General features: G+C 52.6%; 1 protein-coding gene across 4 annotated transcripts in view; it reads left to right on the top strand.

Moving 5' to 3' along the window:
- Positions 1-16457, top strand: part of SLC24A4 (solute carrier family 24 member 4) — a 181739-nt gene extending 165282 nt beyond the window's left edge. For all 4 annotated transcript variants that reach the window (XM_073895798.1, XM_073895799.1, XM_025870452.2 and 1 more), the window contains 5 exons: positions 79-245; positions 3954-4068; positions 7939-8051; positions 8512-8577; positions 9770-16457. In XM_073895798.1, coding sequence (XP_073751899.1) covers positions 79-245; positions 3954-4068; positions 7939-8051; positions 8512-8577; positions 9770-9922 — 614 coding nt within the window. In that variant the 3' untranslated portion in view covers positions 9923-16457. The remainder of the gene's footprint in view (positions 1-78; positions 246-3953; positions 4069-7938; positions 8052-8511; positions 8578-9769) is intronic.
- Positions 16458-16715: the final 258 nt, after the last annotated feature.

A 16715-nucleotide genomic window follows, 5' to 3' on the forward strand; every position in this document is an offset into this window, starting at 1 on the left:
GACAGGTAGACTAGCAGTTGTGTAACCTGGTATATGTTTCTCTCCTCCCCCTTCTGGCTCCACCTCATCCCACTGCAGAGGCAAGAGGGGACAGAGCCAAATGGGTGTTCACCTGGCCACTCATCTTCCTCCTGTGCATCACCATCCCCAACTGCAGCAAGCCCCGCTGGGAGAAATACTTCATGGTCACCTTCATCACCGCCACGCTGTGGATCGCTGTCTTCTCCTACATAATGGTGTGGCTGGTGAGTGGTGGAAGCAGGGGTGGGCTGTACAGACAGCCCCTGACCAGCACCTGCCGGAGGTGGGAGAGCTGGGTTCAAGAGCGACCTCAGACACGGCGGTGCCACCTTGAGCAAGTCGCCTCCCTCCACAGACGTTGGCTTATTTCTCAGTAGAAGGGGGTTTCGGCAGAGGTGCCTGGCGCTGTGCTCAGCACCGGGGATACCCGGATGGACAGAGCATGGCACTGACGTTCAAGGCAAGAGTAAGGGCAGGAGAAGAGATTCTGAGATCTGCTGCTCAGGTGCGATGGGAAAAGGAATGTGGCAGGGTGGTGGGGTTGCTCTGGGAAGATCTCTGGAGGGCTAGTGCCTAGTCCCCTTTCCTTTCCAGGGCCCCTGGGGGAAGGTGAGGGAGACGAGTCAGTGGGAGAGGAACACAAGGCAGTCTTTTCTGTAACCCCTGCCAATAAACTCTTTTGGCCCTCATAACAACCCAGTAGGATGGGGGTTTTTATTTTGCCCATTTTACAGATGAGGAAACTGAGGTATCCAGATTGAGTAATTGGCCCACTTGCACAGTTACCAACTATTATACGATTAGTTACATAATCAGTAAGTTCTAGAGTTGGGCTCCTGAGTCCATGATCTCAACGACTATCCTGAAATGCCCCTCAATTTCTTACTGGAGTTTTCAGATGCCATTTGGACTGAAGTTTTGCAAGCAGAGAGGCATTGGCATAGCTCTTTGTAAGCGCCTCTGGCCACGCGTGACAGGTCCCTGTACAAACCTTAAATTGGCTGGAGGTGGGGGGCGGTAAGCAGGAGCCCCTTTCCCCTTGCTCTGTGTATGTACCACCCTGTGGGGAGGGAAGGGCTGTGGGGTCACATGGGAATGCATTTGAGTCCTAGATCTCCCACTTACCAGCCGTGAAGCCTGGCAGGTGACTCAGCTTCCATGAGCCATGGTCACCCCCTCTGCAGAAGGGGGATGACCGTTCCCATCTCACAAGGTCATGGGGAGGATGGAGGTCTCTGCTCAGGCTTTGTGGTTCGAGTTGGCAGCGTGACTGATCAATTGTAACTGCCGATAGCAACTGTTTTCACCATGAGATGCAGCCAGTGCTGCGTCCATGCTTTGTTCAGACAAAGGGTAAAATCCTCATAGATGCCGGAGTGTGTCTGTGTGTGTGTGTTGGGGTGTGGGAAGAGTTGAAAACAGCTACTCTCCAAACCCCCCAGTAAAGGACAATCAAGGATCACAAAACCGATGCCTTATGCGAATTGCCCTTGTAAATTGACATTTTTCGGAGTAAGGTTAACACCAGCCCATCTTTATACCTGATAAAAGGATCCAGTGAATTCTCTTACTGAAGTGCATTCCCAAAACAACACTGCAAGGAAGAAAAGTATTGCATGACATCTGAGGAGTAGGTATGAGAATTAGGAAAGATCAAATTAATGAATGGGTGAAACTTTTTCTTCTCAAGTTACTGGAAACAACAGTATTACGAAATCAGCTCTGTTCATTTGCTGTGAGGCCAGACATTTAACAACACTCACATCCCCATGACCTCGAGTCAGCCCACCTGCACTTCTTAAAGCAGAGAGAGTCTGGAAGCGGCTTGCCTGGGCTCACAGGAACTGCTTGGCTGGGGCACCCTTACCTGTGGCTTTGAACTTCAGCCCGCCTCAGTTTGGGGGAAATGGAATGACCCTCATGGTAGAAATTGGTCAAGACAACAGCACCCCATGTTAGCCTTCATTTCGGGCCATGAGCTTGCTTTCCTTGTGACCCGATGGGGGCCGCCAGGGAGCGGTGACTTGTCACCTGCCCTCACTCCTACTTCCTCACCTGACTTACCCCTACCACCTTTTACATCTCTCACCCCTAAGGCTTCAGAGAAAACAATTCTTGAATGTCAGTGTGAAGGGAGGGACCTTGGGAAGGGATCGTCCTGTCCGGCACCCTTGCAGCGCTGGGGAGATTGAAGACCAGAGGGGGGCCACGACTTCCACAAGGCTGCACAGATAGTCAGCCCCAGAGCTCTGGACTCAGTTCTGCTCCCCTGTCGGAAGCCTAAGTATCAGGTGGGCTCAGAGGGCCCAGGGCTAGAGTCCGGGGCAACGCCACACTCAGGCGGCATCTCTAGTCTGAAGCACCCTGGATGGTGTGTGCATGCATGCGCACGCGCATACACACACACAAGACCTTCCTTCTGTTCTTCCATCCTTCAGCTTCTCAGCCACGTAGTTCGGTGATTTTAGGGGGGAAATGGAGGCATCCCCCATAATGCCAAAATAACCCAGGCTCCTGTATTTATGATGTCTGGCATCCCCCACGGAAAGCATGTCGGCCACGGCCTGGTTGTACTTGTGGAGATCTCGTTCATGACCAAGGTAGACGGAACATTGATGGATCAGTGGTTCAGTTTTGCCCTCCTCAGTGTCTGATGGAGAAGGGAAACATACATCTGTGAACATCTTCCACAGGCCAGGCACTGTCACCTCACGTTTTCTCAGTCTTTATTAGCAAGCCCATTTTGCAGATGAGGAAACTGAGGCTCAGAGAAGCAAACCAGCTTCTCCTGATCACACGACCATTCGCTAGGATCGGAGCCATCAGTTGAGATGTGAACAACCCTAAGAGGTGCCACGGTTCCCACTGTAGAGATGGGGGGGGGCAAGCCAGAGCTAATGGGGTTATTCAAATGCTTCTAGGGCTTTCCATCTGGCTTCTGCTCAGGGCCCCAGCCATCTCTCGAGTGTCAGGCATTTCTCAGTAGAGTGTGTGACTGCATCAGGATCCTTTGATCCGGAAGTTCTATTTCTTGGAGCTTTTCCTAAGAAGGCAGTAAGATAACCCAAAGATGTACACACAAGGTGCATGATATTGAGGTAGGAGCATGGCCTTTAGAGTCAGTAGGACCTGGCCCAGAATCCCTGCTCCACCGCCTAGCAGCTTCTTGCCCACAGGCAGTGCTGCATAACCTCTCTGAGCCTGTTTCCCTGGGCGTAAAATGAGTGTAACCACAGTGCCCCCTCACCAGTAGGTGGTGATACTAGAGCACCTGAGATTGTGTATGCAACGTGAGCACCTGGTATACAGTACGCGCTCAATACATGTTATATGCTTTGAGGTCGTAGGAGCAAAGAAAGAGACCACCTCACTGTCCGATGGTGAGGGATTGGCTAGAACCATAGAGCCACGCCATGAAATCTATGCATCAGTTTAAAATAGTGTCAAAGATGATGACACAGGGTGGAAAGGTATCCACAGCGTCTAACACACACACACACACACACACACACCAAAAAGAAGGTCAAGGATATATTCTAAAGCAAGAGTTTTCAAGTGTGGTTCCCAGACCAGTAGCCACCTGGGAACTGGGTAGGAACGTCAACTCTCGGGCTTCACCCCAGGCCTCCTGAATCAGAAACGTGGGGGGCGGGGGGAGCAGTCTGCATTGTAACCAGCCCGCCAGAGGCTTTTCCACGTGCTCAAGTTTGAGAACCATGGGCTGACAGACAGGGGTAATAGTGGTCGTCTGTGGGTCTTGTTTTCATTTTCTTTCCATTTCTAAATGTTTTAAAACAGCAAATAGAACAGCAGTCCTACGTTCCAGTTAAAAACACTCGGAATAAGCAAAGGTCCTGGGTGTTCCTCCCGGAGTTCATGTCCCCTCCCCCGACTCTTCTGGTTCATGCCCCCGCCCCCCGACTCTTCTGCAGGTGACTATTATTGGATACACTCTTGGGATCCCCGATGTCATCATGGGCATCACTTTCCTGGCAGCGGGCACGAGTGTTCCAGACTGCATGGCCAGCTTAATCGTGGCGAGACAAGGTAAGGGTGGTGCCCCTCCAGCTGTGAGCATCACCAGGCAGGCCCCCCTGCCCCTACTGGGGTTGGAGTTCATGGCCCTTCTGACCAGTAGCTGTTACATTCTGCTCTGGAGCCGGCTGATGAGGGGAAAGCACCATGCATCCCGAGTCCATCCGTGGAGACAATACGACCGCCATAAACATCCCCATCCAGATCTCTAGAACCATTTGCCTCTGCAGACTTGGATCAAAGGAACTTGTTCTGAGATCACCAGTGCGACATTAAACAGAGCTGAAACCCTGACTTTTTACAGCAAATGCAATAATAGTAACGAGAAGTCTTCGGGTCCCAGGAAGACAAAGGGGGAGGGGTATCTCCATGTACCTCCGTGTACCTCCCAACCGTTTTCCTATTCTTAAAGTTCTAGAACATGGATACGAGTTTGGTTACTTGGTTGGTTGGTTAGTGGTTTTTCTTTGGGGCTCGCTACCTGACATGGGTTAAGCAAGGTGAGGAGTACCTGTATGCTCTTTAATGCAGAACAAAAGCCCCGTAAAGGCCTGACCTTTATTGATTGTGGTGTCTGTGCTGGTGAGGCCGCAACCCAGCATGGACCCCCACACATCTTCCTCCACAGATGAAAGTGTGAAAGTATGGGGGGGGCGGGGCGCCGGGGGCCAGTAATAGAATGACACCTCAGAGGAGACAGGAAAGAAGTGCCCAAGCGGAAAGTGGGCTCTGGAAGGCGGAAAGTGACATTTTATTCCTCCCAAGTTAGGAGGAAGGGTTGACTGAAGGGGTCAGTCGGTCCTGAGAAGACCTGAGATGTTGGGAGAGAAATGTGGGAGTGTGGTTGACGTAGGCCGGAGGCTTGTGGAGAGTGGGGACAGTGGAGACAGCAGCTGAGGGGAGCGGGGTTTAGAGTGACCTCTGAGGTGAGTGTCTTCACTTCCGAGGGCTCTCGTAACCAAAACACCACAACGGGGTGGCTTAAAACAAGAGACTGATGGTTGCACAGTTCTGGACGCTAGAAGTCCAAAATCGAGGTGGCAGCCAGGCCGCGCACTCCCTCCAGAGGCTGTAGGGAAGGGTCTGTTCCAGGCCTCTCTCCGCAGCTTCTGGGGGTGGCCGGACGGGCTTAGGGCTGCGTCACCGTTGTCTCTGCCTCCCTCAGCATGTGGTGCTCATCCCTCTGCGTGGGTCTGTGTCCAAACTTCCCTCTCCTTACGAGGACACCCGTCAGTGCCTCCGGGCCCATCCTAACTCAGTATGGCCTCATCTTAGTTTGATCACATCTGCAAAGACCCTGTTTGCAAATAAAGCCCCAGGCACCGGTGCCGGGGGGACAGGAGCTGCAGGGGAGGGCAGTGTTCAACCCGGTGCAGTGAGGAATAGGAGAGCCACCGAGCATCGAGGGCCTAGCTGGGGTTCAGTGGCGTCAGCTTGGCCACGTGGGACTCAGGCATACCCAGCTCCAGTGACACACACGTGAGACATGACAAGTTCACCCAGAGCTGGGGTTGCCGGGTGGATGCAGGGAAGGTCAAGGGGGAAGAGAATGTGCTGTTGAAACAACCAACCCTGGAGTCCAGGCTGGCTGGGGGCCAGGGTCATGAAGGGAGAAGGTGAGGGGCCAGGGGGTGAGGTCAAGGAAGGGCTCTGTGGGAACCCGGGCTAAGTGGGGTTCTGAGGGAGGACATCCTACCAGGGTGACTCCTGTGGAATGTGGAGGGCACAGAGAGTGAGTGAGGGCAAGGGGCAGGTGGAGCGTATCGTCATGAAAGTGACACCAGGGACACTGGCCGAGGATCCAGCAGACATGGCTAAAGCATGGGCGCTTTCTTCGTGGCAAAGGGTCCAGAAACCTCTGCTCAGAATCCATTGCACAAGCAGACCATGCCACGTGCTCTAACGCGGAAATCCTGCATCCTCCCAGCTCCAAGTGTGGGCCGGGCTGGCGGCGGCAGCAGCAGCTTGACCAGGGAGCTTGTAAGAAATGCAGAATCTGCGGCTGCCTCGGTGGCTCAGTGGGTTAAGCATCCGACTCTTGGTTTCAGCTCAGGTCATGATTTCACAGTTGTGAGATTGAGCCCCACGTTGGGCTCTGTGCTGAGCTGAATGTGGAGCCTGCTTCAGAGTCTCTCGCCCCCTGTGCCCCTCCCCACCCCACCCCCGCTCTTGCTCTCTCTCCCCCCAGAATGAATTAATTGATGAATTAATTTTAAAAAAGAAATGCAGACTCTCAGGCCCGCCCCAGACCCACCGCCAGGCCCCCAAGTGAGTCCTACACTCTTGAAGTTTGAGAGAGGTTGCCCTAAGTTTCCTCGATACACGGCACCTGCGCAGGGCAGGAAGCCTGCCAAATCTGAGGAACCTTCTCCTCTCAAACTTGGGCATCCGCGTACCTCCTGACCCATCGAGCGGGTGCTGCGTCCTCACCAGAGGCGAGTAGCTGGCCCAAAACTGCTGTTGCACGTCCCTGCGTTGTTCCAGAGACTGAGATGCTGGGAGGCTGATGCCCCGGAGTCAGCGCCCCAGCAGCACCGCCAAGATTTTGAAGGCACCCAGCACGGTGCCGAGACAGGGAGGAAAAACGTGAGGTCCTTGAGAGAGGCACTGTGTCCTGGAGGTCCGCAGGTGACAGCCACAGGGCAGGAGGAGGGGGTAGCCCAGCGTCCCCCCACAGGGCCGGTGCTCAGACGGACGCGATTCGGCCGTCCGGGTGCGGGGCCGAGCGGCTGCAAGCTTCTCAGGGACCCAAGCAGTCTTAGGGCTGCAGACATTTGTGTTCCAAGCTCGTTCATTGCACACACACACTTGCATTCGTGGCAGCTTCTGACGCTCATGTCGGATGGAAGTTAGGTGGCCCAGGTAGAGCAGACGGCAGGCAGCCAGAGTCTGTACAAGTTTGTTTTCTAACTTTTAATACCCCTCGAGCTGTTAAGTCCTTCGCTTGTGTGGCTAGCATGATCCCAGCCAGTTGGGCAGGAAGCAGAGGATGATGGCGAGGTCCCTAGCCTCTAAGATGCTTCTAGTCTAGTTGGGAGAAAAGAGTTTACCCCGCAGAAGCCTCCAGGGCATGAGACCCGATGCCTTATCCTCTGAGGTCATGGCCCCACGACCTGGGCCCCAAGGACACAGCCTGGCTCAGTGTGAGGGATGCTGGACCGCTCACAAACTGTGTGACTTTGGGCGTGCCCCAAGCCTTGATTCCATATGAGGACAATGCCCCCTCCCAGGACAGTTACCCTGGGAGGATTCAATAAGGTGACACACATAGTGGGTCCTCGGAGCACATAGTGGGTCCTCGGGGAACATCAGGGGACTGCCCCAGCAGGAGAAATGATAGAGGGCCCTATATTCGTTTCTCAGGGCTGCCATAACAAAGCACCCCAAAGAACAGAAATGTACGGTCTCAGGGTTCAGGAGGCTTGAAGCCCAAGGTCAAGGTATTGGCAGAGTTGGTTCTTCCTGAGGGCCGTGAGGGAGAATCTGTTCCAGGCCTCTCTCCTTGGCTTGTAAACGGCCGTCTTCATGTTCCCTCCGTGCTGTGTGCAGGTGTCCCCTTTTGTAAGAACACTAGTCAGATTAGGGTCTACCCCAATGACCCCTTTTAAGTTGATGATCCTATAAAGGTCCTATCTCCAAATAATGCCACATTCTGAGCTATTGGAGGTTAGGACTCTAACATAGGAATCTTAAGGGTCATCACTCAGCCCCCAGGGGGCCCCTTAGATTTCATGGAGTGGATTTAGACCTCATAAGAATTTTCTGAAGTGTGGGATCCAGGAAGGAGGAATTCCCTTCTGAAGAGCAGCGCAACTAGGACACAAATAGGGGTTTCCAGCAACCTCATCTTGGTGAGTGACACGTGTCAATTGTCTGCTCTAGGCCTTGGTGACATGGCGGTCTCAAACACCATAGGAAGCAATGTATTTGACATCCTAGTGGGACTCGGCATACCATGGGGCCTGCAGACCATGGTTATTAACTATGGGTCCACGGTAAGTTCCTCCCACTGCCTTATAAGCCTTATAAGTCTGGCGTGGATGCCAGACAGGAGCACTTGATGGGGACGGACAGTGGCATTGGCCCTGTTCCAGCAGGGCATTGGCCCTGTTCCAGCAGAGAGCCCCAGGGGACACGCTGCCCCCCCTTGGCACCCTGGCACCCACTTTCCATGAGGACCTCTGGAATGGCCTGAGGGGCACCTGCAGGAGGAAGCCCCCATGTGCAGCCACCCCCGCACCTCAGCCCACGGGCACGTGTGTCCCCTCCTCGTCGCTTCCTTCCCAAGCAGAGTGGAGACTTAAATCCACGGTTAGCCGACCCTCCCCCACTACAGGCTCACCGTGAACACCCTACCCTATGCTTTCCAGAAGGAATACACGAGGATGCCCTGGGCTCTCAGAACAGGGCCCCGAGCAGCCCCGAGATTCAAGGCATGTGTGTTTGTTTTTCCAGGTGAAGATCAACAGCCGGGGTCTGGTCTATTCCGTGGTGTTGTTGCTGGGCTCTGTCGCTCTCACTGTGAGTCTTCCGGTTCCGGAATTGTCCTTCATTCCATCTGATCCTGCACTGTTACTTGCGGTGTCTCTGAAACCCATCTCTCTTCCCTCTGGCAGCGAGGGATGACACTGAGAAAACGCAAATTCACAGATCCCCTCAGACACAATTTGCACCCAGAACCTTGGCACCCCCCCACTACACTTTTCCCTGAGTGACTAAGAAGTCACCAGAGCAAGTGAACTGCATCCCTGTCTCCCCACTGCCCCATCTGTCTCCCCTCACTACGGCCAGGAGGAGAGAAATTTTGCCCAGCCTAGCCAAGCTGACAGAGGAGGGGCATGACTGTCCGGCCTCAGGACTGGCACATGAGTAATACCGAGGCCACCTTATTCCACGCGTCCGGGCTTGAGCTACACACTGTACCTCTGCTTATTTTATTCAGTCCTTACAGCCACCTGATGATACTGTTCCCATTTGGCAGAAGAAATCGAGGCCAAGGGGTTAAGTACCGTGCCCAAGGTCACGGGTAGGAAATGGGAAAGCTGGGATTTGAACCCAGATTCGTCTGTCTCTATAGAACCCATGGCCTTGCTCTGATGGGGTAACTGTGATCCAGCCCTTAGGAAGTCTCCATTCAGAGATAAGAAAGAAAGGCATGAAGTGTGGGAGGGTCTAGAAGCAATATAGAATGAGGATGTGCTCCAAGCCCATCTACACACTCACTCACTCACTCACTCACTCACTCACTCACACCCCACCCCTGAAGTTAGCCAGGCTGTGAGCCAATAGATGCATTAGAAGTTTTGCCTAAGAGGGCTGAGGATGCCAAGTTCAGCAAAGAGGACTCCGAGAAGGTCCCTGATTGTCGCGAGAGAAGGTCTGGGCAGGGGGAGGCCCTTGGTGCCGTGCTGGGCCTTGAGGACACTCGGGTCCCCAGGAACTGGTGTGCCTGCTCGAGGCGGGCCGTCCCATGGGGGCAGCTGCCGTGTGTCCCCGGAGCCCGCGGGCCTGGGTCAGGGGCTCGCCCTTCCATCGGACTGGACCACGGATGTGCCTTGTGGCGCCACTCTGCCCTCACCCACATTTTGGAGAAAGTTCTGGGGTCCGTAGCGTGTGTCTAGTTTTCCAGGGAAAATGCCTGGACACCTGCATTCATTCCTCTACCCCCCCCACCCCCCACGCCCGGGCCCATCCTTGCGCTCTGTCCCTCCAGGTCCTCGGCATCCATCTCAACAAGTGGAGACTTGACCGGAAGCTGGGCGTCTGCGTGCTGGCCCTCTACGCCGTCTTCTTGTGCTTCTCCATAATGATCGAGTTTAACGTCTTCACCTTTGTCAACTTGCCCATGTGCCGAGAAGACAATTAAAGCCCAGCCGCTGCCCGCGCCGCCCCCCACCCCCCGCCCCGGGAGCTGTTCTGGACTCTCCGGTGCCGGTGTCCTCACTCTCTCCCCTGCCCCACCGCCAGTCTCTCCTGCCTCGGTGGTCACCTTCTGCTCTTCCGCACGCTGGAAGGAAGGGCCGTCGTGCTCGTCGTCTGGTCACAAGCCCGGCCGCTGGACGGCGGCCTCCTCCTGCTCGGAGCTCTGCCCTCCCCACGCAAGGCAAGACTGAGGGGCTGCTGCCGAGCCACCTGGCAGCCCCCTGAGCTGGCAGCCACAGGGGTGCGGCGTGCCCCTCGCCTCTCTCAGACACTGTAGTGAGGACTTCCGTGTGCAGTGTGTCTTTCTGTCGCCCGGCAGCCTCGGAAGTGAGGCAGCCAGGAGAACGGGAGGTCCCCTGGGGCAAGTGCAAAATGGGAGTGTCGCCTCAAGTGTCACCTCTGGGCCGGGGGGGGGGGGGGGACGCGGTGTGAGTCCCTCAGGCCGCATGTGCGCCCCTGACCTCGGCTGGGAGCACTCACAGTTCGGAGGGGACAAGGCCTCACCCTGCTGAGCGTTTGGGGGGGACCCCCAAGGGCAAACACTCCACCCCTTTCTCTGGAAAAATCGGAAGACTGGAAAAAGCGTCTCACAGCCAAGAGGAGAAACACGCGTGAACTTCCTTGTCACTTGTGTTGAGGCCTTCAGAGAACGAGCGATGAGATATTAAAAAATAAAATGTCCTGTAGATCATCATACTTGAAAAAATAGCATTCCGTACAAAAAGGCCATGCTGGGGACCAAAAAAACTAACGCTCCATGGAAAACGGACCCTGTGTGTATCGTGTTGCACTGACACCGAGACGTTCGGTTTGGAATATAGAAAAGCATGAAAGACTCACATCTACCTGGGTGCTAATTCGGAGACGCAGCGGAGATGGTAGTTTGCGGCCCAACCGTCCAGACCCTCTGCGTGATGCGGCACAACATCCGTGTGGGGTTGTCCCTTTAAGTGCTCTCCTCTCATAAGTCACCCTGTTGCAAGACCCGACTGTCTCTGTGCCCAGCAAATTTCATAGCCTGCTGAACCGGAATGAGTGAGCCACACGTAAGGGGTTAAAATGAGAAGAGGGATTTCCTGAAAAAAAAAAAAAAAGAATTGCTCTCTGTTCCCAGGAGGCAAGTATGAAAACCATGACTTGGCATTTTGTAGAGCTAAGTTTCTTGAGCCGTAGAGTTGGCTGCCCATGAAGGGCCAAGGATGGGAGGTGGAGTCACAGAGAGATAGAAAAAAAAAAAAATGCTAAACAATTTTCGCCTGCTTCGTAGCTCTCAGATCTATATTAAAAAGATTTATGAACACAAACCATCCGTGGTTTCTAAAAAGGAAAGCACAATTCATTTTATATAGAGGGGTTTTTTTCTTATTTTTTTAATATTTCTATTGCAAAAGTCTATCGGATTTGATGCACTTTTAATAACTGGGGTATTTTGCCCAGAAGAATGTATGGGAACTGGCCCGGATAGGGTGAGGAAAGAAGGTTTTTAGTGATTCACCAGTAATCAGTCATGGGTGATGAGCTGAAATGCAATAGCTAATTCCTTCCTGAAACCCAAAGATTGTGACCTGAGGCAGAATTCGTGGCTGTGCTTGCTAAGGCCTCCTGAATTTCAAAAGAGGAAGTGCTTGCGTCTGCGTCCTTTCGGTGAGCGTGAGCCTAAGACGGGAGGGAACTCGGTCACCAGGCTTCTGTTCTGGATCCGCATCAGTGTTAGCAGCTACACCACACTAAGGTTCCTCTTTTGTTTCTCTACCTAGATTGGGCTCTGTGGTCTTCAAGTTGAGGACAAAGGTGATTTTCCTAAGAAATTAGCTAAGTGGGAGGCCAGTGGGATCGTTGGTATAAACTTGACATGCCCAGGAGTTCAGAGCCCCTTAGGACCTTTCAGCATAGCTCACTGGGTCCCTTTGGTCTTACGGCCTCATCTGGGCTTCAGAGTGTGTCCATCTCCATCTCAGTTCTCAGAATTGCCCTTTGACGTACATAGGGATGATTCTCCCTGTGTAACAGAACATGTAGTCTTGGGAGAGGCCGGGTGACTCTAGGCCGACTGTCAGTAAGTAGCAGAATAAGAGCCAAGCTCCCACTCATCACCCCTCCCTGGGTGGCCAGTGGGTTGGCCATCCTTGGTGGGGGGGTGGGTGGAGGCATAGCCTTACCCTTGTGGTTGGTTCTCATTGTTTAAGTTAAAACTTCGGCAAACAGTTCATCGACTCCTGGTGCCCCAGCTCAGATCCCAATAGCTCTCCCTGTCCGGTGCCCCTGTTTTTTTTCCTGGTAAAGACCAAAAGATTTTTTTATCTACACGGCACAGGCCACGTGGCCCCGATGATGTCTGTGCTGATGTTCACTTCTCTGAATCCTTGGGTAGCTTCTAGAGAACACATCCTAATTACCTGCCTCTTCCTCAGGAGAGTCCATCTGAGATGATACAGTATCCTACAGTTGCAGTTGGAGACAAAAAAAAATATAGTGTTTCTAGTACCTAGAGCACTCCTGCTGGCTAATTCTCTTTTGACTGTAATGTGCCAATGTAACTTCCTTAAAGGATCTGTGTATTTATTGTATCCAGGAAACTGTATGTACACTATAGGTGAATAATTCTCTTTTTTAACTATTTTTCATCACGAGTTTAAAGAATTGCTTGATTAATTAGGCCTTCACTTTAAAATGATGCTTTTATCACTACACAGGATTACGTCCTTTATTTTATTCCCAAAGCTAAGTAGCATGGGGTAATTACTCTGCTTCAAAAATAGGCAATAAAAAAATAAATTCAGCTCTTCTGACTGGGAGCAGGAAAGAAAAAAATGAACCATGGCACTGAGATGGAAAATGTCTGTAGAATCCGGAGCAGGTGGTTCCTGTTCAGTTTCTAGTTTGGAATTTGCCCTTACCAGCTCGAGCACGGACAGGGTTGTTAGGTGTGTGGTGTCTGAAAGCCTGGCCCTGGAGGAAGGTTCTGAGTCAGCTTGGGGGGTTGGGGGAAGACTAATGGTGAAGGGCACCGCGGGCAGGGCAGGGCAGAGCCATGATCCCTCCGGTAACCTGCAGTCTGCTGGTCTCTGAATCTCGTCCGCGTGCACAGACCTCGCTGCTCATCACCCCTCCCCCACACACACCTGTTAGGGCTACGTCTTGCTTCTGCCTGTCCATCCCCTGCTTTTACAGACCCAAGCAGCTGATAAGGCAGAACCCCCCCAGAGCCAGGTTAAACCAGGTGGGGGGCATGCCCATCACTCTAGAGCAGTCCTACAGACCCCAACCAAAGAACCGCTCCTGGGCTCCCCAGGGGTCTAGGTCCCCAAGGAAGAAACTGCCCCCTCGTATGAGGAATCACAAGCCTGACATGTGTCTCCTGCCAGAGTCCTGGGGCCCCTCCCTCTCCTTAAGGTGGGGGTGGACAGAGGTGAGATGGCCTGCGAGAGGGTCAGTTCTGTACCCCCTGGGGCAGAGGGCAAGTGGGGGAGAACCCCAGCACCAGAGGCTGAAGCTGCTTTCGTGCCCTGCCCTCCTTCCCCTGGCATGAGATGGGCCAGTGGGGTCCAGGCGCGGGAACAGTGCAGGTGCTGCCTGCCACATGTGGGGACTTTCTCCTGTGGGTCAGCAGGAGGGAAGCAGAGACGCCGAAGCTGGGGCTGGTGCTCCCCAGTGGGTGTGACCCTGAGTGGGCCAAGGGCTGGGGGTGGTCACTTCTCTTCCACCGCACCCTCCCGCTTTCCTTCCCTCGCGGGCCATGTCCCTCCTTGACTGGAAAAGATGACTGGGCTGTGTATGTGACAGGCTCTCAACAAGAGCTTACTACTTGAATAAACCAGGAACTTGCCTGTTAGGCTGCAAATCTTCAGGAGATTGTTTCCCACGCGCCGTGACTTAAATATTCCCGAGTCTAACACCCTCTGAACATGATCTCTGTGTGTCTTTCTCCCTTTGGGGCAGTTAGCTGAGGTGTCCAGGGCACCTGAGATGGTTCACGTCTTGGCAGCTTTGTTGTGCTCATAGAAACTTCCAGAAATTTCTGAAAATGCTCTCTGGGCACCTCTTGGGTGGCAGGAAATCTGTCATCTCCCTCCAGCCCCTGGAACACACACACACATACCCAAAGTGCTGCCTCCCTGACCCCTGCCCTCTCTATGTGGGTTCACCCAGAGTGTCTGGACACCCCCACCAGGTGTGGACAAGTACATTCTGGCTCTTCTGGTTGCTGCAGCTGATCACCTGAGCCCCTCAAGCCTCCCTCCGGACCTTCTCAAAGCACAGGGAAGGGGCCCCTCCCGCACTGGGTAAACTTTCCCACTGCATCAGGCATGCGGGCAGTAGAACGAGGGGGTCTTTCCATGGATCCATCCCTACAAGGCAGAGAACTGTAGAAAATGTTCCCCAAAGGGCACAGACCACAGGGGCACAGATTTTTAAAAGACATTAAGTTGTTGTATTTGCTTCTCAATGAGGAATAGCCGACTGGGAGACTAGCTATGTGTCAGGCCATCCCTCAAGCCTAGTAGCCGACGGGAGACCAACCAGCCTGTCACAATGCTGCCCAAACTCGAGGAACTGGGTGTCCACATAAAATCAGGAGAAGAGGCGCATTTTTCCCATTGTGCCACGTGGGTGGAGCTGCTTCTTCCATCGCAACAAGGAAGCCAGCTGGCTGGTATTAAAGCTTTGATATTTTGTGGAGGTTTTTTTTTTTTTTTAATTCTAATTTTTCAACGACAAATAGTACCCTGGTTCCATTTGTCTCTGCTGAATCTTCACACACTGCCAGGGGCTGGTGGTCCTGCGTTGTGTCATCTTTTATCTTCGTGTTTCCAGGGTTTTCCCTCACCTCGTACAGATGTGTGCATGTCCAGGGCTCAGGAGCTGGTGTCCTCCACGAGATTCGCAGCAGCGGCTGAAAACATGGTCCCTTCTAGTCTGAGGAAATATCTGTGGCCTGAATACCCCCGAGACAGACCTGGGGGCGATGGGAGGCAGCTCTGAGAGCTGAAAATGCCCACTGCACCCCCGTGACAGTCAAGCCCTTGGTTGTGTAGCTTTATCCATTATTAGATTTGTGGGTCTGGGATTGATTGCTCCTTGGTTAAAAGCCTGATGACAAATTTGGACATAATCCACACCTATTCCCACTGTTGCCAGAATTTAAACAGTTGCTTTTTATGCAACATGTTGGTTGGGACTTTTCCATGGTCAAGGCCAATAAAACCCTTAATTCTGGAGAAGGTATGTACCCTCCCTACCCCATCACTGGAAAACAATTTTTTTAAGCTATCGAGAGAAAGTATGGGCAGTTTGGGGTTTCTAGTTGCGTGGTCTGGTACGATCAGCCTTTGTGAATAAAAGGAGGGTCCCAGACAACAGCACCCTACCCGCTCCCACCCCAGAATTTCCAAGATAGGGATTCCCAATTATCCAGATGGACTGTCTCCTTTAACAGAAGGAGCCGGGCCTTCCTCACACTGAAAATGACTGGGGTGTGAGCCAGGCAGCTCCGTTTTTCCAAATCAAATGTTCTAGTGGGTTCTTTTTTTTTTTTTTTTTCCTGGCCAGTGGGGCATCCCTGTCCTCACCTCCAGAGGTGCCCTTCTGAGCTGTAGAACGCTTCCTGGCACTTCTTCCACATGGCTTAGACCACGGATTTTTGGGGACCCAGCAGACAGAGCTGTGGCTGAGCCTCTGGGGGCCAGCTCTTGGGGAACTTCTTCAGGGAGCTGCTAGTCCGGGAGGCTGGATGTCCAGTTCAGAGCAAGGTGCCTTCTGCATGTGTCTCCTGGCCAGCAACTGCCAGCCAGGAGTAGTTGCTGGGTGAACACAAAGAGAGCCTTGATGACCTAGAGAGGCGAGAGGGCTGCCCGCCAGAGGGGCCGGGCCCGTGGCAGGGGAGGACCCGCCAAGAAAAGGGCCAAGCGAGGAGAGAGGCTGGGCACAGCCCAGATGCCCAAGAGGCAGGCTGGGCACAGTTTTCGCAGGACCGTGGGATTTCCCTGGGGTCTGGCCATGACCTACCAAACAGCAGGTAGATAGAATCGGGGGGCCTCTGATGTCCAGGAAGAACCCCCTTAAAAACGATCAAAACCAAGAACTTCTGGGGCTCTATATGTCACTTGAGTCCCCCCGCCCCCGAGACATTTCTGGCATGTCGGACTGAACGCCACCATCCTTGTTCATTCTAACAAGCAAAGCAGGAGCAATGAGTTGAAAAGTTGTAAATAATAAATATATTTATCTCACTATTTATTTTTTCAATAACTGTGACCTCCCGCACTGTGAATGCTCTGTGATACCAGATTCTAGGTTTAATAAAACTGTCATTAAATTTGAATGAATTGATGCTATTGGTTACTAAACAGTGGCATGAGTTTATTTTTATTGTGAAGAAAAAATCTAGAGTAAATATGAGCTAAATCTTTATAAGAAATCTAGCAGTCAGTATTGTAATGCAATATATCAAAATCTGTACACCGTCAATAAAATCCATGAGCACAAGTTGTCTTTCCCGATACAGAGCTTCCATTTACGTTTTAATAGGCACATACACATTTGTATTTTTTGGAAGGATTACTTACACTGGAATCCCAGCCTTACTTAAAACCATTCCTATTTGCGTATCGAGAAAAAAAAAACTTCAAAAAGGATGAGGGTTTTATAATGTTTTAATTATAGTGTTCGTTAATGAATAAAAACAAGGCAGAAATGTTGTGACTTATCTTGAGTAGCATGCGTGAGTCCAGAATGTC

This window comes from Callorhinus ursinus, unplaced genomic scaffold, assembly GCF_003265705.2.
Source record: "Callorhinus ursinus isolate GAN/ISIS: 27379988/994484 unplaced genomic scaffold, GSC_fseal_2.0 scaffold8, whole genome shotgun sequence".
NCBI classification, from domain to species: Eukaryota; Metazoa; Chordata; class Mammalia; order Carnivora; family Otariidae; genus Callorhinus; species Callorhinus ursinus.